The sequence below is a fragment of the Hemicordylus capensis genome, chromosome 5, assembly GCF_027244095.1.
Source record: "Hemicordylus capensis ecotype Gifberg chromosome 5, rHemCap1.1.pri, whole genome shotgun sequence".
NCBI classification, from domain to species: domain Eukaryota; kingdom Metazoa; phylum Chordata; class Lepidosauria; order Squamata; family Cordylidae; genus Hemicordylus; species Hemicordylus capensis.
The window spans coordinates 206329072-206350385 of NC_069661.1; the positions used below are offsets into that span (position 1 = coordinate 206329072).

A 21314-nucleotide genomic window follows, 5' to 3' on the forward strand; every position below is an offset into this window, starting at 1 on the left:
CTGTATTCTGAGGCAAGCAGCACTGAGAACATCATAGGGCTGGTTTGGATGCCATGCAGAATCTTATTTAAAGCCAAGCTCTGCAGGATGTCTCAGAGTCTCAGCAGCTCACACTCCTTTCTTCCGTGCCCATGTAAGTGTCTACTTCTTCTCTAGGTTAAAGTAAATGGGATTGGTTGTGATGTACAAAGCCACCAATTTATTTTAGCCTACTTCGAATAAGCTGAGATCTGTAGCTTATTTCAAAACTTGGGTTCAGCTCTCGACTTATTTGAAGTAGGCTAGAATAACTTAGATTGGTGGGTTCAGATGTCATGACTGCTCTTCGTGTACCTTAACCTAGAGCAGAAGTGGACAATCATGCAGGTATGGGAGTGTGGATTGTGTGCTTCTGAAACTCAGAGACACTGTGCAGAGCCTGACTTTAACCGAGGTTCCACATGATGTCTGAAGGAGCCTGCAGATCAGAGGCATAGCCACTATTGTGCGAACGGGTTCAAACAACCTGGACTGCCAAAAAAAAAAAAAGGCCTCTGAAGCCCCATGGCTTGGGCTCCAGAGGAGGGAGAGAAAGAGAAAAACGTCATGTCGGGTAGTTGGCGCTGCCTGAAAAATCTGGAGGAGAGTTTGCCTGGGCTCTTGGTGGCCCAGGCGGGGGAGGGGTTAGTTTGCTCTGGGCTCCTCTGGAGCCCGAGCCACACCTTGTGCGCATGATGTCATGCTCACGGGCGTATGTGGAGGGGGCTGCCGAATTGGGCTGGATCCAGTCTGCCGCTCGGCTGGCTCTGCACCTGTTGCAGATGCTGCTTTGATCCACAAATCACTTGAGTGGCGCACTTGCCTTTCAGAGGTACTAATCTAATTTATACTGTCATTAATTTTAATATTTAGAACTAGCTGAACCTGCACATAACACCTGTGCACTAGGGTTTTGTTGCTAAGGCAAAACTTGCTCCCTATTCGCTTCTTTTCCCTATCTGCATATGGAATTCCACTGCCCTATCATCACAGTGCTTCTGCTCTGATTGGTAAAGCACTGTGTGGGCGGGGCTTGTATGTATGGCTTGTATGTATGACCTTAGCGTTTTGTTGAGACCCCCACCACAGTCTCTGCTCAGTGTCAGCCACCCACTCTCAGCCCCCCTCTCCCCACTGCTCACTTGCTCACTTAACCCCTTCTCACTGCTAACTCTCTCACTCCCTGCTCTTTCTCACTTACCCCCTCCCTGCCTCTCACTCACTCACCTCCTCCATGCCACTTGCCCCCTCCCCACCACTCACTCACTCACCCCATCCCCACCATTTGCTCACTCTCTCACTCCTCCTCACTCACTCGCTTGCCCCCTCCCCACAGCTCATTCGATCATTCTCCTCCTCCCCACTGCTCGCTCACTTATTCACTCCCTCCCCACTGCTCATTCACTCACTCACCCCTCCCTGCCACTTGCTCACTTGCCCCCTCTCCACGCTTGTTTGCTCACTCACCCCCTTCCCACTGCTCATTCTCTCACTCCCTGCTTGTTCTCTCACTCACCCCCTCCCCGCCACACTCTCTCTCACTTGCGCCTTGTTGCCAGTCACTCTCTGAATTACCCACTCCCTACCAGTCACTTGCTCACTCACCCACTCCCTGCCAGTAGCTCGCTCACTCGTCTCCTCCCTGCCTCTCTCTCTCTTTCCCTGTTCTCTCTCTCACCTGTCCCCTCCCTGCTGCTCGCTCACTCACTTGCACCTTCCCTGCTGCTCACTCACTCACCTCCTCCTTGCCACTTTCCCCCTTCCTGCTGCTCACTCACTCACTTGCCCCCTCCCCACCACTCACTCGCTTGCTCGCCCCCTCCCCACCCACTCATTCGCCCCCTATCTGCTCCTCTTCCCTATCTGCATATGGAATTCCACTACCCTATCATCACAGTGCTTCTGCTCTGTTACCTCTGTGTGGGCGGGGCTTGCCACATACTACCTTAACGTATTAGATAGATAGATAGATAGATGATTTTCACCTTTACAGTGCAATCCTGTGCATATTTCCTTAGATGAAAGGCTCTCTGTGTACAATGGCACTTTCTCCCTAGTAAATGCTTTAGGTTTGCAGACTTATGGTATATTTCATAATGCTCAAAAAGACTGAAAATTAATTGGTCATGAAAATAGTCAAGCTATAAAATATGTATCCTAAAAAGAAATGTAGTATTTTTAAGAAGCTCTTTATTTATACTGTAACCAAATAAATAATATGGATGAAATATAGATTCCAATACCACATTGTAATGGATGATCCATAGCACAGCGTTTTAAAAATAGACGCAAGTGAAATGTATTTAATTCTTTAAAATAGAAATAGTAACCTTTTAGTCATTTTTCAATTAATCCTGTAGCTGTAGCTGTCTTGTTATTTCTGCTTAGTCAGGTTCTATGTTAATGGAAATTTTTAATGATTTAATAACTCATTATTGTAGATATCTACCAAAAGACACAAGTCACTAGCTGCAGCTGAAAAAGTAAATGAGAACTTAGAAGCTCTTGAAAACAACCTGCTCAGACTTACAAAACCAGGTAGATCTATAATTTTATTTTATTTATTTATTTATTTTATTCAATTTCTATACCGCCCTTCCAAAAATGGCTCAGGGCGGTTTACGCAGAGAAATAATAAATAAATAAGATGGATCCCTGTCCCCAAAGGGCTCACAATCTAAAAAGAAACATAAGACAGACATCAGCAAGAGTCACTGGAGGTAATGTGCTGGAGGTGGATAGGGCCTGTTACTAGGGATGTGCAAAAAATTTCGGGCACAGAACGATCTGTGCCCGAAATGAGCAATTTCGGGTGATTCGGGGCCGAACCGAATCACCCCCGATATTTTTCGGGCCCGAGCCAAATCACCCGAATTTCGGGCATGAAAAATTCGGATGATTCGGTTCATGGTTGATTTGGGGGGATTTTTTGAAGTTTTACTGACTTTGGGGCAGTTCGGGGGCATAGCATGGGATCTGGGCAAAAAGAGTGGGGTGGGGTGGTAGTGCCTAATGGGTGCAGGCTACCACCCCAATTTCAGGGGGATTGGGCAAAGGGCTGATTTTGGGGGAATTTCTGAAGTTTTCATGTCTTTGGGGCAGATAGGGGCAGAAAGTGAGGACTGGGGCAGAATAGTGGGGTGGGGTGATAGTGCCTAATGGGTGGAGGCTACCACCCCAATTTCAGGGGGATTGGACAAAGGGCTGATTTTTTGGGAATTTTTGAAGTTTTAGTGACTTTGGGGCAGTTTGGGGGCAGAAAGTGGATCTGCCCCAAAAGAGTGGGGTGGGGTAGTAGTGCCTAATGGGTGGAGTCTACCACCCCAATTTCAGGGGGATTAGGCAGAGGCCTGATTTTTTGGGAATATTTGAAGTTTTGGTGTCTTTGGGGCAGATTGGGGGCAGAAAGTGGATCTGCCCCAAAGGAGTAGGGTGGGCTGGTAGATAGTGCCTAATGGGTGGAGGCTACCACCCATCCCCAATTTCAGAGTGATTGGGCAGAGGGGTGAATTTTGGTGAATTCTGAGGTTTGTCTTCATAAGGTGAAGTGTGCTAAATTGATTACTTCCTCATATTCGTAGTAAGTGTGAAAAAGTGAAAGTGGGGTCATGAGAGTTGTCTCATTGAAAAAAATCTCATTTGCTATGATAGAATGAGAATTCACACCTCAGAAGTTTTTTCTGAGGTGTGAATTCTCATTCTATCATAGCAAATGAGATTTTTTTCAATTAGACAACTCTCATGACCCCACTTTCATTTTTTCACACTCTCAATTACTATGAATATGAGGAAGTAATCAATTTAGCACACTTCACCTTATGAAGACAAACCTCAGAATTCACCAAAATTCACCCCTCTGCCCAATCACTCTGAAATTGGGGATGGGTGGTAGCCTCCACCCATTAGGCACTATCTACCAGCCCACCCCACTCCTTTGGGGCAGATCCACTTTCTGCCCCCAATCTGCCCCAAAGACACCAAAACTTCAAATATTCCCAAAAAATCAGGCCTCTGCCCAATCCCCCTGAAATTGGGGTGGTAGCCTCCACCCATTAGGCACTACCACCCCACCCCACTCTTTTGGGGCAGATCCACTTTCTGCCCCCAAACTGCTCCAAAGTCACTAAAACTTCAAAAATTCCCAAAAAATCAGCCCTTTGTCCAATCCCCCTGAAATTGGGGTGGTAGCCTCCACCCATTAGGCACTATCACCCCACCCCACTATTCTGCCCCAGTCCCCACTTTCTGCCCCAATCTGCCCCAAAGACATGAAAACTTCAGAAATTCCCCCAAAATCAGCCCTTCACCCAATCCCCCTGAAATTGGGGTGGTAGCCTGCACCCATTAGGCACTACCACCCCACCCCACTCTTTTTGCCCAGATCCCATGCTATGCCACCAAACAGCCCCAAAGTCAGTAAAACTTCAAAAATTCCCCAAAAATCAGCCCTTTGCCCAATTCGCCTGAAATTGGGGTTGTAGACTCCACCCATTGCGCACTACCACTCCACCCCAAAACCTTGCCCATGGGCCCCTTTTTTACTCCCTGAATCGATTCAGATTCAGATTCGGGTTAAATCCGAATCCGAACCGAATCAAGGGTGATTCGGGTGGCCCATATTCGGGCACAAAACAGAACAGGGGTGATTCGGTTCGGGTCCCAAACCGAATCACCGAATTCCCGAATTGCACACCCTTACCTGTTACTCTCCCCCTGCTAAATAAAGAGAATCACCACATTAAAAGGTGCCTCTTTGCCAAGTTAGCAGGGGTAATGCATTTTTAAAAAATGGATATCAGATTAATCTACTAAGATCATTATGTGTCTCAAAACACTTAATTAAACGTTGACTGTGGATTTTTTGAGTATAAAAGAGAGATAATGTAAGACCAATATTCTTATTTGTGTATTAAGCTGCTGCTGATGTATGACCTTTTAATATAAAATCTATCAATTCGAAGATATCTGCTAATACTAATCCTTTATTTTGCTTTTCCCAGAATGTTATGTTTTCAGTATCAATCATAATGTTTTCCTCAAAGAAACGTACTAGTAGTCATGACATTTGAATAGCCAACAAAACTGAAAATTGGTTTAGAATGTTTTGAAACTCTTGGGCATCTCTTACACTTTAATATTGCAGCAGGAAAGTTGTTCAGCCTATAAAAGAGGTGTGTGTTTCCTTAGTGTTTTTTAATTGCACATTACCTCTGGCATTTTTTAATTGAGAGTTGTAATAACTAGGTGAAGTTAATATATAAACATGTATAGCATGGCAGTTGCAATATGTGTACTAGGAAAGTGCATTTTCTGTGCAGTCAGGTTGCTGGTTTTGGAAAAGAAGTTTGGATCCTCCTCTCCTCTAGCTGGTCCACAAGGATGTGCAGATTTTGCAACTGGTGTCTGGATCTCGCACAACTGTTTTAGCATTGCATATTTCTAGCCTGAGGACTCTTGTCTCAAAACTAACCTAAGGATTTGGTTTGTGATCCGGTAGCATCTATAAAAATGGGTTCTGCACTTGTGTGGAACACTTTAGGCAAAATTTGTTAGCTCCTTGCAGCACCAACAAACTGCCCACTGTGCGTGCCCCACGCTTGCTCATATTGGTGGTTTGGCACCTTATAGTCCAGTTTCTTTCTGACCACTATTGTGTTTAGTTCTTTGCTAGTTCTTGGCTCCTCAGAAATATTTTAGTTGCTAAATTTAAAGGTTTTGACTTGGACTGTGACTGGAATTGTTATTGGACTACCCTTTAGAAAATTTACTGTGACATCTTGTGTATGACTCAGACTGGATAAGATTATTTTTCGTTTGACGATGATGGCACCTCAACAAAGTGATTAAAAGTGTATCACTACAGACTGGTAAACCTATCAATTTCGTTATGTCCACCTTTAAAAAGTGTATGCGATGTAGGGGGAAGATCCCTTTTACAGATGGCCACGACTGCTGTCTCCTATGTTTGGGGGAAGGGCATAACTCCACCCCGTGCTCTATCTGCAGCTTGTTCTCAAAACAAACTTCAAAAAATAGAGCTTAAGTGTGGCTTTGTTGCAGGAAGCCCCAGCACCAAAATGTGCTTCCAGATCTCCTGAAGAGATGATTGCAAATTTAAAGTTGGCATTGGGAACTGCAATCACAGTCTGAATTCCCAATGCCATCGACATCGAATGGCTCTACTTTTAAGGAGCCAGTAGTTCCGGAGCGGCAATCTTCTTGCCATTGAGACAGAGATATGAAGCAAAGGCGAGAGGACAAGTCGAGCTCTTCACCCCATAAAAAGCATAGGGAGAAGAGTGAACACAGAGAAAGGCGTTTGTTGATGCCCAACACTACAACCTCCTCTCCGTCTGGCTTGCAATGACTAGCTAACACATCCTTCACCATCAAAATCGATGCGGGAAAGGGAAAGGGATGCTACGATGTTGACATCGGCACCTTGGCGTCGAGCAGCATCTCTATCTCTGGCACCTACCCCATGCCAATCCTCATCAATAAAAACCTGTTTTTATCTATGTTTACTCAGAAGTAAGTCCCACTAATTCAGTTGGACGTATTCCCAAGTGCAGACTTAGTGATCTGTATAGTACCCTCCCTAGAAAAGGTCTTCGAGTATAATCATTCTGGATTTTAAAATGTGTATGATATAACCATCAACTAAGTTTATTAATGACCCACATGTTCTACAGCATTAAAAAGGCAGAGCAAGAGTGCATCCTCACAGAGAGACTGCTGCAAACTCAGCCCAAGCATGTCTTATAGCCAAGCATGCACAGAGGGGAAGGGGGAAGCTATTTTCCTTCTTCTCCCCTCCTTCCAAAAGTACAGCTTCCAGAAATATATCCCTGAGGATCACACAGACCTCAGGGACATATTTCTGGAAGTCAAAAAGTACTTTTGGAGGAAGAGGAGAGCAATGAAAACAGCTTCCTCCTCCATGCGAACTTGGCTGAGCCTTTGGCTGAACTCTGCAGTAGCCTCTCTGTGAGGGCCCAGCTTTTGCTCCACACTACTAAAACTGCAGAATACATGACCCACTGCTTGCTTGATATCAGTGGAAGAGTTAAGCAGATGCTTAGCAATCTGTCAAATAAATCAGTGACACTTAATAGTGATTAACTTTGGCTGGATTGTGCCCACTGTATATAACTCTTCTCTATTGCTCTTTGTCATGCTGAACCTTGTTTCATTTGATCCTCAACCTAGGACAGGAGCTTACAGGAGAAGAAGATGCTTTGTTGTTGTTTCCCGTAGTTACAAACTGGCAAACACGGAATGCTTTTAGAGAAGGTAACAATTTTTAAAACATAAGATAATGTACTTTATTAACATCTCTTATTTTTCACAAAATATTTGCACTGAGATCTTGAAAAAGAGACAGCTATTTTTCAAATTAATATTGATCAAAAAGTATTTTCAGCATGAACACATTGAATTTTAAAATTGATTCTTTATTGCCTGAAAAAATGGGTTTAAAATCTTAGCTTTCACATGGTTTTCTAAAAAAAAATAAAAATTTCACATGGTTTTCTAAAAAATCAAAAACTACATACATCTTTTAGTCTGACCATCTTCTTAACCTGAGATAATGAATTGTCACTGTGCAAACAGAACTATGACTCCGATACAGTGAAAAATACAGGCAACTACATCCCCTTGCCAGCTATCCAACCCAAAGAATTACAATCCAGTATGGTCCATAATTGAGAATATGAAAGGTCTCTTTGTATACTTGGGATACTCACTCATCATTGGTCCATGATCTGTTGCTGTAATACTCTGATGTATGATATTATGTATGAATTTCAGTGAAGTCAATCAGACTTGAGTACTTATAACTATATGGCAAGATTTTTGGTTCTAAGTCTTGTTATTTCTTACATAATTTAGCATTGAATTACTATTTCTGATGAAATTATTAGTGAATGAACAAGTATTCTTTGTGTATGAAATCCTTATAGTCTTCTATTGCCAAAATTGGGTTCAGTCAGCCCCTAGGTTATAACTGTAATGCTTCCCACAAAGTGTTTATTTTTCACTGAGATTGAGCCAATGCCCATTAATCAGACTACCTGGCAGATCCTTATTTTAGGGTGACTGACTCTGGAATTCAAGTTAATAATTTTTGATGACTCTCCTTCTAAGTAGCAGGACCATTCAGTTTCTTTTGGTGCCAATGGAAACTTCCCTCCTGGAGTAAATGTGAATTAGGACTGGGGGCAAAAGGGGTTATCCTCTAATTCCATCATCCAGATCCAGACTCTCTCCCACTCCCATGGCTGCTATATAGGGGAAAAAAACAACAACAACACAAATGTCTGGGTACAAATGATTTGCTTGATGTAATGTGTAGTTGTCATATCAAACTACATATCAGTCAAATACATATCAGTCTCAGCTCAATGAGCTAATTTGGGAATACATTGGAAGCTTTCTTTAAAGGCTAGGATAGCTCCTGATGAGATCTTTCCTTCTAAGGACCCTAAGTGGCATAGCTGCTGCTGAGATGGTTCCCCCCCACCCCTGGGGCTCCAGTTATGATAGCTGTCTTAGAAACAGTACACATCCCATAAACCCTTGTCACACCCAGGGGCACAAGGGGAAAAAAATACAGGAAATTGCCTTTTAAAAACTCAAGCCTCAGATGGAAGAGGATGTGATCTAGCCTGTTTCTTAGCCCCACCCAGACCCAGGTAAAGGTGGGGGAAGAGGAGAGGGTGGAGCAGGGGGTAGATATGTTGGAACTTCAACAGAGTTCCCCAACAACAGCAGGGATTTCAGTCTAACTGTTTGGAGGCTCCCTGTGGTTGTTGTGGAACTCACTCCCAATGACGCCAGACAGAGGGCATGTTGGGTCTGACATGTCTGCTGGCTGACACAACTGCACAGCCCTAATGAATGTTTTTTGTGTTGTGTGAAGTGTAACTCTTAGACATTTGTATCCAGCTGTGGGCTTTAACTCTTTCTAAGTTTATATAATTGACTATATGTTATGAAACTCTCTACTAAAGAATAATACTTAAAAACAGAAAGAATGCTAAGCATAAGATGCCGCTGCAATTGTTTTTATATTTGCACAGTACTGAAATTTAAGAAGAGCCCTCGCTTCCTTGAATATTTTGTTAAACTTCTGGCTAAAGCACTATCTGAAGAGAAATTTTCACGAATTTTAGACTGGACAGATGAAATACAAGATTACCTTAAAAAGTAGGTGTAAAAAAACCCTAACTGCAAGTAAGTGTAGTTATTTCTTCCTTGGAATCTCACAAGTCTGGTGTACTACACAGCTGGAGAAACTCTAGTAGGAGTGAAGAGGCACTCCTTCCGCTAGTAGCGAAAAAGTATTTGTATATTTGTGTAACAGCTTAGAATAATTTTTAAAAAACAATTCATCATCATCAATTTTTATTACAGCCATTGGCCAGCAAAAACAGAAGTAACCAATATGTCCAATACAACAATCAGTAAACAATGCTAAAACACAGTAAAACAAAATACAATTACTCATCATAAATTACTTAAAAGCAATAGACAGCTCTCGCAATTAAGCACTTAATTGGGACCTTAACCTAATGGCAATATAGAAACATTTGGCTACAATTTTTGTAATCTCAGAGCTTAAATCCGCGAGACAATAATATGTATAAAAGAGCTCACACCTTCCAGGAAATTTGGGAAATAAGTTCTTCTCTGGCATCCCGATACAAAGAACAATATAGCAAAACATGGGTGACAGTTTCCAGGAGGCCAGTGCCACAAGGGCAAAAAACCGTAACAGGATGATCTTTAGCAAACCTCCGTTCCAAAAGAGAAGAGGGCAACACGTTTAACTAGGCCCAAGCAAATGAAACCCGAAATTTAGAAAAATGCAGCATTGTTAAATAATTAGCACCTCTGTGTCCCCAAGGTGGCAAAATCCCAAAATGTAAAGGGGAGCAAGTCCTATTGGCCGAAGAATAAGTTCCTGCCGTTCCTGCCGGCAATTTCCTAATATCTCCCCTTCCCTTTCCAGCCCGTTGTGCCTCCCAAAAATATTCCCCTGAGGGTCCAACAAGTCATATTTTCAGGAAGTATGGAGGGTTGCAGTGAGAAGGGGGGTTGCTAGAAATTGCCCCTGCCCCCGCTTGCCATTTGACCAAAGGCATTGCCATTTGACCAACAGCTCCAAATTAGGGAAAATCAATTCTCAGTGATTTCACCTTCAAATGTTCGTTTCTCTCAGATTGTGATTCCACCCCCCCTTTCATTTCAGCTATAAAATTATGAAGCCTGTTTACAGTATGTGTGTATATATATGTGTGTGTGTGTGTGTACACACACACACACACACACACACACACGAAATGAAGATTTGATGCTTTGAAACAGAGAATTAACAGTTTTTGCTGCCATTGGATTCCATTTAATGATGCCTTAATGATTTGTCAAAGTAGGCTATAAACTGTAAGGATACTTTGGAAAGAAATGGTAAAATGGCTACCCATGTTGAATGTCAAAAATTGCTTCTTCTTTCTGAAATACACTTGAATACAGTAATTTTCATTGTCCTTGCTTACCAGACGAAATAGATTCCTTATTGGGATCAAGCGAATTGTGAAAAAAAAACCAAAAGCAGATCAAAAGAAGCATGGAGCAGAGTTCCACAATGTAAGTTGTATATCGCTTTTTCAGTTAGATTTAGGAATCCTTCCAGTATTTATTATTATTACTATTTCTATAACATTTTCCAGCAAGAGTTCACAAAGCAATTTACATAGTAGAGAAATAAAAATGAGAAGTTAGCCCTGCCCCAAAGGGGCTAACATTCTTTAAAAAAGAAAAAGAAAAAGACACAACAGAAATACCAGCAACAGCCACTGAAAAACATGCTATGCTGGGAATGAACAGGGACAGATGCTCTCCCTCAGCTAAATATAAGAGAATCGCCATTTAAAAGGTGCCTAGTCTTTGCCCATTTGGCATAGATCAATATGATGCATTAAAAGCATTAATCACAGACTGATGCTTGCGATAGGAACCAATAGCTTATCTAGGCTTTTATCTATGGACTTGAAGGATCATTATAATAAAACTAGTGTTTCAGGCCCGTTGTGATAACGGGCGCTAGTAGGGGAGAGTTCCCCCCCCGCCCCACTTCCTCTGGCCTCCCCCCCCCCACGCCCTCCCAGCTGGCCGAGACTTCCTTACCCAAAGCAGCCCGCGACAGTCGGGCGATCAAAAATCCATTTTTTGCGAAGAAGAGAGGAGCTCCGGAACAGAGCTCCTCTCTGTGCTAAGCCAATGCCCAAACTGCTGCTATGGACGCAAAGGACGCAATAGGTGTCCTTTGCGCCCAAAGCACCACTTCGGGGAGAGACTTAGCACAGAGAGGAGCTCTGTTCGGGAGCTCCTCTCTTCTTCGCAAAAACAGCTTTTAGTTCGCCCGACTGTCGCGGGCTGCTTCGGGTAAGGAGGTCTCGGCCAGCTGGGAGGGCGGTTGGCGGCCATGGCGGCGGCCGCGGAGGCATTCTTCTGGGCCGTTTTGGCCCTTAATCATTTGCGGGGGGGGAGCGGGGAAGGAGTATGTGGGCAGCTGGGAGGGCGGGAGAGTGGGCGGTGGCGGCCGGGCAGACTCTGGGGGCGGCGCTGCCGGTCCGGTCCGCCCCCGCCTCACATTCCCGGCCGGTCTCCTCGCCGCCGCCTCGGCCAGTCTCCTCCTTCCCCGCATTCCCGGCTTCTTCAGGGCGGCCGCTTCTGGCCGCCCAAGATGGCCACCGGGTGCCGGCCCTCATGTCTCCCTTGCCCTGTTCTGCGCCTGCGCTTCGCGCAGGCGCAGAACAGGGCAGGGAGGCACGAACACACGCTTGGTGCCCGTCCACGGACGGACACCAAGCGTTTTATTAGAGAGGATACAATTTCAATGATTCTTTACTCCACATATTATTTATTTAATTTTAATTTTGTTCATTTATTTGAAATATTTTTTCTTTGCCCTGTCAGCACAATGCTGTTTGGGGCAGCTCACAACAGCAATAAATCACAATAAAACATCAACAAATGAAAATGAGTAGGCAGAAAAGCAATATAAAACTAGGGCTAAAAACTGGAATCTCAACCAAAACCAAAATTTAAAAACCAGAGATCAGACGCTATTCTCAGTAGGTTAAATAATAAAAAGCCTTTCTAAAGTGGAGAGTCTTTAAATCCTTTAAAAAAATATTAAGAGAAGGAGTCTGTTGAAGCTCTTCCAGGAGGGCATTCCAAAGTCAAGGGGCCACAACCAAAAAGGCACTGGCCCTGGTCCCTACCAAGTGAATCTGAGTCAATGGCAGGGCTGGGAGCTGGGTCTGCAATGCAGATTCTTAAGGGCAAACAGGGTCTGACAGATACCCTAGCTCTATGCCATGTAGGGATTTATAGGTCAAAAACAGCACTTTGGATCTAGCCTGGAAGCAAACTGGCAACCAGTGAAACTGCTGCAGGATGAGTGTAGTACTCATGAAGCAGCTAGTGCTCACAGGCATCTTGCTACTGCATTCTTGATCAGGTGAAGACCAGCCTCGTGTAGAGAGCATTGCTGTAATCTAACCTGGATGTAATGGATATGTGGGTGTCTGAGGTCAGGATTAACTTTTCCAAGTGTGGTGGCAGCTGGTATACCATTCATAGCTGGTAGAAGGCACCCCTGGATAACATCACCATCTGTATTTCCAAAGACAGTGTCAGGTCCCAGAGAACACCCTAGCTGCAAACATTATCTTTTGGGGGAGTGCGGTCCACTCCAGGACAAGATTTGCCTCACTGCTTTGATAATTAGTTTTAGTAGTCCAAAGCATCTTGTTACCATTCCGTTTCTACTTGTTTGCCCCCATCCAACCCAGGATGACCACCAAACACTGTTTCGGGATATCTACTGCCTCCCTGGTTTCTGCTAACTTAAATGATAATGGCAAGTGGGTATCATCTGCAAATGAGAATAACGTAGTCCATACCTAAGAAGGCCTCTTACATCCGTTTCATGTGTATATTAAACAGCATGGGGGACAGAAGAATATGACAAATATGAATACAATAGATATTTATATACCGCTTTTCAAGAAAAGTTTCCAAAGTGGTTTACATAGATATGAAATAAATAAATAAATAAATAAATAAATAAATATTTTTAAAAAGGCTCCCTGTCCCCAAAGGGCTTACAATCTAAAAAGGAAACATAAGATAGACACCAGCAAAGCCACTGGAGGGATGTTGTGCTGGGGATGGATAGAAGAGATACCTGCAGTAGCCCATAGGCCAATGGCCAAGGCAGGTGTCCTACTCCTCTGCTAACAAGCATGTTAATGGCTGGCTTGGGGCACAGGAAGCTAGCTTGTTAAAATTCCTAGTCACTCCCAAGGTGTTCTAAAAAACACGAAATAAGCCCTGATGCGCCCATTACGTTTCACCCTACACAGGTCTCACAGACCTATTCACCCTTTGTAGTGAAAGGAAGCACACCCAGCAAATTTAAATAGGAGAAAGATGTATTCTTCACTCTGTCTCTTTTTTCCACCTTTTCAGAAAGGTGTGGTCAGCATGTCCCATCAGGGCAAAAAGCTGGCTATTTTATTTATTTATTATTTATTTATTGAATTTATATACCACCTAGTATAAAAATCTCAAGATATTTAGAATTAAAACTAAATATAATATAAAACATTAAAATTCATGAAAAGATAAAAATAATAGATTAGAAACACATTAAAATTAAAAAAGTTTAGTCTCAGTTGAAGGCCTGGGAAAGTAGGTATGTCTTCAGGGTCCTCCTAAAAACAAACAGAAAAGGAGATGCTCTTAATTCAGCAGGGAGTGCATTCCAAAGCCTGGGGCAGCCACAGAGAAGGCCAGGTCCCAACTTGCTACCAACCGAGTTGGCCGCAACCATAACCGGACCTTTCCAGATGATCTTAATAGGAGACAAGGTTCATGACAGTGAAGGCGCTCTCCTAAGTACCCTGGACCTAAGCTGTTAAGGGCCTTATAGGTAATACCAGCACTTCATATTTTGTTCGGAAACACATTGGCAGCCAGAATCGGTGTTATATGGTACTTTCGGGTCAACCCAGAGACCAATCTGGCTGCCGTGTTCTGTACCAGTTGTAGTTTCTGAACTGTGTACATAGGCAGCCCCACATAGAGTGCATTACGGTAGTCAAGCCTAGAGGTTACCAGCATATGTACCACCGTTTTAAGGTCACTAGTCTCCAAGAACGGACGTATCTGGCATATCAGCCGAAGCTGATAAAAAGCACTCCTGGCCACTGCCTCAACCTGAGAAACCAGGGAGAGTTTGGGATCCAGGAGCATTCCCAGATAACGAACCTGATCTTTTATGGGGCATATAACCCCATCAAGAACAGGCAGATCTAAACAATTTCTCGGATCCCAACCCCCTACAGACAGTATCTCCATCTTGTTTGGATTCAGTTTCAGCCTGTTATCACTCATCCAGCCCAATATTGCCTCCAGGCAGGCACTTGGAGGGGTCATGCCATTTCTTGATGAAGTTGGTATGGAGAAATAGATCTGGATGTCGTCAGCATATTGATAGCATCCCAGACCAAACTTCCTGACAATCTCTCCCAGCGGTTTCATGTAGATGTTAAAAAGCATTAGAGACAGTATGAAGCCTTGTGGAACCCCAAACTTAGCTCTCGCTTTTCAGAGCAACAATCTCCAAGTGACACCATCTGGAATCTGCCAGAGAGGTAGGAATGGAACCACTGTAAAACAGTGCCACCCAATCCCACCTCCTTCAAGTGACCCAGCAAGATACCATAGTCAGTGGTATCAAAAGCTGCCGAGAGATCCAAAAGGATCAGCAGAGTCACATTCCCTCTGTAGATGACCAATTGAAGACCATCCATCAGGCTGACCAAGGCAGTCTCAACATCATAGCCCACCCAAAAGCCATTCTGGAAAGGATCTAAATAATCTATGTCATCCAAGACTGCCTGGAGCTGAGAAGCAACCACTCGCTCAATCACTTTGTCCAACCAAGGAAGATGAGAGACAAGCCTGTAATTATCTAACTCTGAGGGATCCAATGCAGGTTTCTTCAAATAAGGTCTAATAATAGTCTCCTGAAGACATGGAGGCATCCTGCCCTCCTTCAGAAAAGCATTTGTGATATTGACCAGACCCTCTCTGATAATTTGACTGCCAGGTGAAATAAGCCAGTTTGGGCAAGGGTAAAGAGAGCAGGTGGTGGGACGTACAGTCCGAAGCAGTTTGTCCACATGTTCAGGATTAACAAACTGAAAAAAATTCAATACAATCCTGCAAGAAGGGTTGCTAGACACCTTTACAATAGACTCTGCAGTAACTGTGGAGTCTAGTTCAGCATGAATACAAGATATTTTCTCTGCAAAAAGTTGTTAAACACATTACAGCGAGTGACAGATGGTTCCAAGTTCAAATTCAAGGCTGAGGGGACATGAACTAGCCCCCTCACAACCCTAGACAACTCAGCTGGACGTGAATTTGCAGAAGCAACGTGGGCAGAGAAGAACCTCTTCTTTGCCGTCTGCACTGCCAGAGCATATATCCTCAAATGAGCTCTGTGTTGCAACCTATCAGATTCGTGCTGAGTCTTCCTCCACTTGCGCTCTAGTCATCTACCTCACTGTTTCAACTCACGCAGTTCATCTGAATACCATGGGGCTGATTTTAAAGTAGGTCAGAAAAGACGCTTAGGAGCGATTGTGTCTACTGCTCTAGTAAGTTCATTATTCCATATTTGCACCAGAGCATTGGCAGAATCACTAGCGGAGCCAGCTTGAAACCCTTCCAAGGCTTCTTGGAATCCTATTGGATCCAATAACGTTTTTGGGCAGACCAACCTAATGGGTCCTTCACCCGTACAGAGGTGGATTGTGGCTGCAAGTCTTACCTTAACCAGATGTTCATGACAGTGGGGAGATAACAGGAACCACCCATGGGACAACACCCTGATCAGAGCAAAAGACCAAGTTGAGCATGTGAACTGCATCATGCGTCGATCCAGAGACCACTTGGGATAGGCCCATAGTCATCAAGACACAACCAATTTCTAGTCAAGACACAATCAATCAGTGTGTCTCTTCCTCGGATGCACCAGCTGCTTGCCACCATGTCATGGCATTGACATCTCCATCTTGCCTTGCCAGGACTTTTGCTCCAGTCCTCTAGACCAGCTTGTTTTCCTAGCCCGGTCTGTGCAGCACTCTTGGCTGCGAGATCCTGGTCTCCTGAGATCAGGTCCCCTTTGGATTTTGCCTGGTTCCTGGACCCCTGCCTGGTCCCCAGGTTCCTGTTCCTGCCTTTTGCCTTCCCATCTGTCCTGGAGGAGAGAGGTCCCTAGTTATTGACTGAGCTTCAAGGGTCCAAACACCCCAATGGACGGACTTAGGTAGTATCTAACCTCTGCTCTCAAGCCTCTCACTCCCTTCCTTTCTTGCTCCTTCTAAAATCTAAAGCTGTTCTCGCCAAAGACCATTTCCCTGGTCAGCCTTGAGTGGCCTTAATTTGGAACTCAAGCCAAATTGCCTCTTTGAGAGCTTTAACTTCGTCCTTTTAATCTATTAGTCTCGTTAGTGTTGTTGGTAAATAATGTGTTGCTCATTAATCATTGAAACTCTTCCAACAATTAACTGGGAAGGGCTACCCTCTTTTGTGGGGAGGGAGGAAACCTGAAAGTGCTTACCTCCCTGCAGATGATCCTTCTTCGAGCAATGGGTGGGCAGATTGCCTGGCCAGACGAGCAGCGGCTTGTCTCTGGCTCCCCAGTGCGCGGCCGCAGCTTGCCTGGCTGTTCCAGGGTTCGGGTGCAGGGAAGCACTGCCGCGCGGTGGCCCACCCCGGAGCCCCACCCCGGAGCCCCATTAATGCACTTTGTGAGTGCGCTGTGCATTTCTGGGATCCCCCTTCCCCCTGCCTCCCCTCAAGTGTGCCTGCCACCGCAGCTGACACACGATCAATTTAACTAGGTTAACAGAGTGCTCACTCCATTAATCTCATTTAAGGGGGTGGATACATAGGCGGGCTTGCCACCGTGGAGCCACAGGGCTCACCTTTGAGCCCGCTGGTTCTCACGAGCAAGCAAAACTGGGCGGGGCTCCCTTAGCCCAGTTTTGCTTGCTTGTGAGAATAGCTTCATTATTTCTTTTCCTGTACTCCTAAAACCCTAAAACCTGATTCTATTTTTGAACGTCAACCTCCCTGTTCAGTTCTTTCCAAGACCGATGCTTTGAACAAATTTATACTGAGGTGGGCTGTTCCATTCAAGCTTGCTAGTTCCCCACACAAGACTAAAACGTAGCCAGAGGTATTTGCTAATTCCCCAGGAACATTCCATTAACAGGAATAACTCAAATATACCATTAATTTCTCATTGGTATAATTTACTGTAGCTTTCACATGAAAATTGATTTATTTTATAAGGAGATGCTCAGGGAAATAAACTAACATTTTATTGAAAAATCAGTTATGTTTGTAATGTACTAGATCAACAGATTTCAAGAAACGGAGTTGCATTCCAACCTTACTCAATCAGAAGGAAGCTCAAACAGAGGAACTCCCTGTTGTTCATGGAAATATTTTGAATAGTTATGTTGTTCTCTTTTGCTGTCTTCACTCTTCTGACATGCATAAGATACAATGAGTTTATGCCTGTAATTCACTAAAATGACAGATTTGAAGAATTCAAATTATTATGATGCTGCAAGTACTATTTTCTTACAGGTGAAAGGGTCTGTAGTAGGCAAGAAAAAATGGAAGACTTTTAAAAAAGATCAACATAAATTTCTCCCCAAACATCCATGTCTGGGTAAATCATTTGATCTTCAAAGGTAACTTTATATGCGTATACAAGATTTAACTGCATTTCATTTAAGTCTATACTCTTTCTATATATGTAGTATATTACATTAAAGAGACTAGAAAAGGATATTTAATCCTTTTTATCCTCTTCTGTAGTATTCACTAGAGATGGAAAACTGCCCCTGGTTTGAATCAGTTTAGCTTGGATTAAACTAAGCCATTTCCCCCAAACATCAGAAAATAGCTGAGATTATCACATGCCACACTAAATTCAGACCCAGCCACACCCCTCATTAGAGAAACAGTTGGGTCCAATCCTTCCCACCTGCTCACTCAGCCCTCCCAAATAGCCTACTATCTAGCCCTCAAGCTCCACCCTCCCTTTCATCCTTCCTTTGTAGTGTGTCAGACATAAAGATCTGGGAAATGTTGTTTTCTCTGTGAAATTATTTTTCACAGGTCGGTTTGCATGTGGTATGCCACATAGCACTACACCAGCATAGCACTACACCAGTGGGAAGATGAAATAAAGCTCTCTCCTTTCTCTCTCTTTTCTGCTTCCCATTTCCTGCCGCCAGAGCAGCAGCAATAGACAGATAAGTGGATGAAAAGCAGTGGGGAGTGGGTTGGAAAACTGTGTGTCCATGGGTAGCGGGGAGGAGTGAAATTCTTCTCTGGATCAGATTAAAATCTGAACCTGAGAATAATTTGAGGGCATATGCGGCGAGTATTATGAGCCGTTGAGACTCGTATTTCCAAGCCTAGAAATACACGTCTTAGTGATATCTCTGATATCAAAACAATGGACGACATTCTGCACAACAGAACATGGGCTGTTAGGGACTGGCCAGGGTTGTTGTAAAATTTTAAATGCAGCCCAACAAGATAGTTGCAGAACACTTAAAACAAAATTTGGGGTTCTTTTCACGTCACACTCCACAGGTAGGTGCAAGCCTCATCAACTGCAGTTAACTTTAGCACCATGCTCATGTGAGAATGCAGCCACAATATTCTGCAATGCGGCCACAATATGCAAAATTTTAATTTTGCTCTCTCATTGTATTATTTCTGTGAGAGTCACCTTAAATACTGATTCTTTGCCACAGAAAGGCATTTGAGCTGTTCGTGCACCCGCCAGCACATGAGTGCATGGGTGTATTGAATAGGGATGTGCACAAACTATTTCGGCGCATCCTGTGGAACTGGCTCAGGCGCTGATTGAAATGGCTTGATGGGGCAGGGAGCAGTTCCTTTAAAAAGCAGCTAAGTAGCTCCTTACCTTCTTGTCCCCACCCCTTTTCCATCGGTGGCATCCACTCTCCAAACAGCCGCATGGGGCTGCAGCGCAATTCCCTGCAACCTCTTCACGGAGTGCAGTCTCTACGCTGCACAGAGGCCACAGGGAACAGCCCTGCAGCCCTGTATGTCCGTTGGGAGAGCAGGCACCACTGGCGGAAAAGCAAACCAGTTTTGTGCATATGGCTCTCTGGGCTGAAGCCAAAGTATATAATCCATTACTGAGTATTTCATGAGCAATATCTCCTTTACTCTGTTTCTACAGATAGGGCTGCTGCCACTGTCCATAGTTCAATGTAGATATATTTGTGATAAAAATTAAGAGATTCACTAATTTATTTCACTCAGTTATAGTACTCCCTGTCAATGCTGTCTCCTTTAGATGCAGTGGCTGCTGGTAATCCTGAGGGACTTAACGGGAAAAGAAAAGCTCGGGTTATAGCTGAAAAATAAGAGGGGAAGACAAGAGTATATCAGTAGCTTCAAACTACCCTTTTGATCATGTGCTTCCTATAGGTTTATTTAATGGTCATCAAAATCCTCATAAATACTTCACACGTATTTTGTTCAAGTGGCTTTAAATTAAGTTGTTGCAGGTTACAGATGTCACTTGGCTGTTTGTTGTGCTATTCCAATCTCAAAGTTAGCAAACATCCATAAATGTGCATAAAAATATACACAGTGTAGAACATATAAATGAGTTGCCAGACAGGATCTGCCCTGTGAAATAAAAGACTTTCTCAGATGAGTAGCTTAGGAAAAGTTTAAAACAAATGTAAACCAGCACTAAATTAATACTTGTTCTGAGCACCTTGAGCTCAGACCTCTTGTTTGAGATCTCCAAGATGCTGTGAGTCAGTAGCAGTTAAGGAAGGAATATTAAGGCATAGAATTGGAAGCACCATGTAAGTAACTGACTCAGTGTGGTTATCTGTACAGGGCAGCAAAACCAAAAGTGAGCATAAACATTTTGTATGTGGTCAAACAGAAGCTCATGAACTTTCCCCCACTTAAAGTCACTTGACTCAAGAGATTAAAAACTATTTATTTTGGATAGCGCTGCTTTGTTCTTGTAATCTAAAATACTGTTGTGTTTTCATTTAGGAAAGAAAGAGAGGAATTGCGAAAAATAGCTTGTCTAATTCTTATACAGAAGCTGAATACAACTACTAGTGTGTTCATAAAACGAAGAAGGTTCCGTCAGTTAATGGTTGAAGAGATGCCATGGAAATCTCAGCTGAACATATACCTGGCAATTACCTACTTCAATTTGTTTAAAAAACGGATAGAAGAGCTCTATAATATTGATGATAATTCTTTACAAAGTTGGCAGAGGTAAAATGTAATGATTAGGCTGTATAACGGCATAATATAATCTTACTATATTATGCCCTGGCTTTCTGCATCTCCAGAAATGTTATGTCTTCTTCCTCTTCCCCTATTTCAGTGTTCTTAAGGCTGGGGAGCCAGTAATGGCTCCCATTGACTGTGCTGCTCCCTGATTAATGGTTTATTAGGTCTGTGAGGAACTTAGGCTGAAGCGGAATACTCCGCACACTTCCCCTGGCACTATATGGAAGTGATAGTTCAGACCATGAAGTGCTGCACTTTACTTAGAGCTAGTTGGGCTCCTTTAAGGGCATCAGCGCCTCCTTAGAATATGCACACAGAGCACTAGGAAGTATAATCCTTCCCAGTGTTTTCCCCATAGAGCTCTGTGGGGAAACCACTGGGAAGGACTAGATTTCCCAGCATTCCATGTCCATGCCTTCCAAGAGAGTGCTGGGACTCAAGAGGCTTCCATTTCTCTTGACCTCCCACACCACCAGTGCTGGGCAGAGTGCAGTACTGTGAGCTCATTGTGGCAGGAAATGTCTCTCACACTGAAAGCTTGTTGCCAAAGTGGCCCACACTTGAAAAATAGTGAAAATCACTGCCCTATTATGACAAGACAGTGATTGTTATGTTTGAGAACACTATTTGTAAGACATGAGACAAGTACAGAGGACTGATCTTGCAACCCTCATTTTTGTTGTGGTGTCTTCTGACCAATGGAGGCTTTTCACTCAGCTGTTATGACTTGCAGAATCATAAAAGTTGTAGAGATGCTCCACAGTAGCACTTTCTGGTAATATATTCCTCCTTTCCAATTCTTCGATGAAATTATTGTGAACAAGGAG

At 43.7% G+C, this 21314-nt stretch overlaps 1 protein-coding gene across 5 annotated transcripts in view; it reads left to right on the forward strand.

The window, feature by feature from the left end:
• Positions 1-21314, forward strand: part of CFAP54 (cilia and flagella associated protein 54) — a 264824-nt gene that overhangs the window by 105245 nt on the left and 138265 nt on the right. For all 5 annotated transcript variants that reach the window (XM_053252437.1, XM_053252439.1, XM_053252438.1 and 2 more), the window contains 6 exons: positions 2460-2556; positions 7228-7311; positions 9102-9228; positions 10581-10668; positions 17761-17867; positions 20239-20469. In XM_053252437.1, the coding sequence (XP_053108412.1) occupies positions 2460-2556; positions 7228-7311; positions 9102-9228; positions 10581-10668; positions 17761-17867; positions 20239-20469 (734 nt within the window). The remainder of the gene's footprint in view (positions 1-2459; positions 2557-7227; positions 7312-9101; positions 9229-10580; positions 10669-17760; positions 17868-20238; positions 20470-21314) is intronic.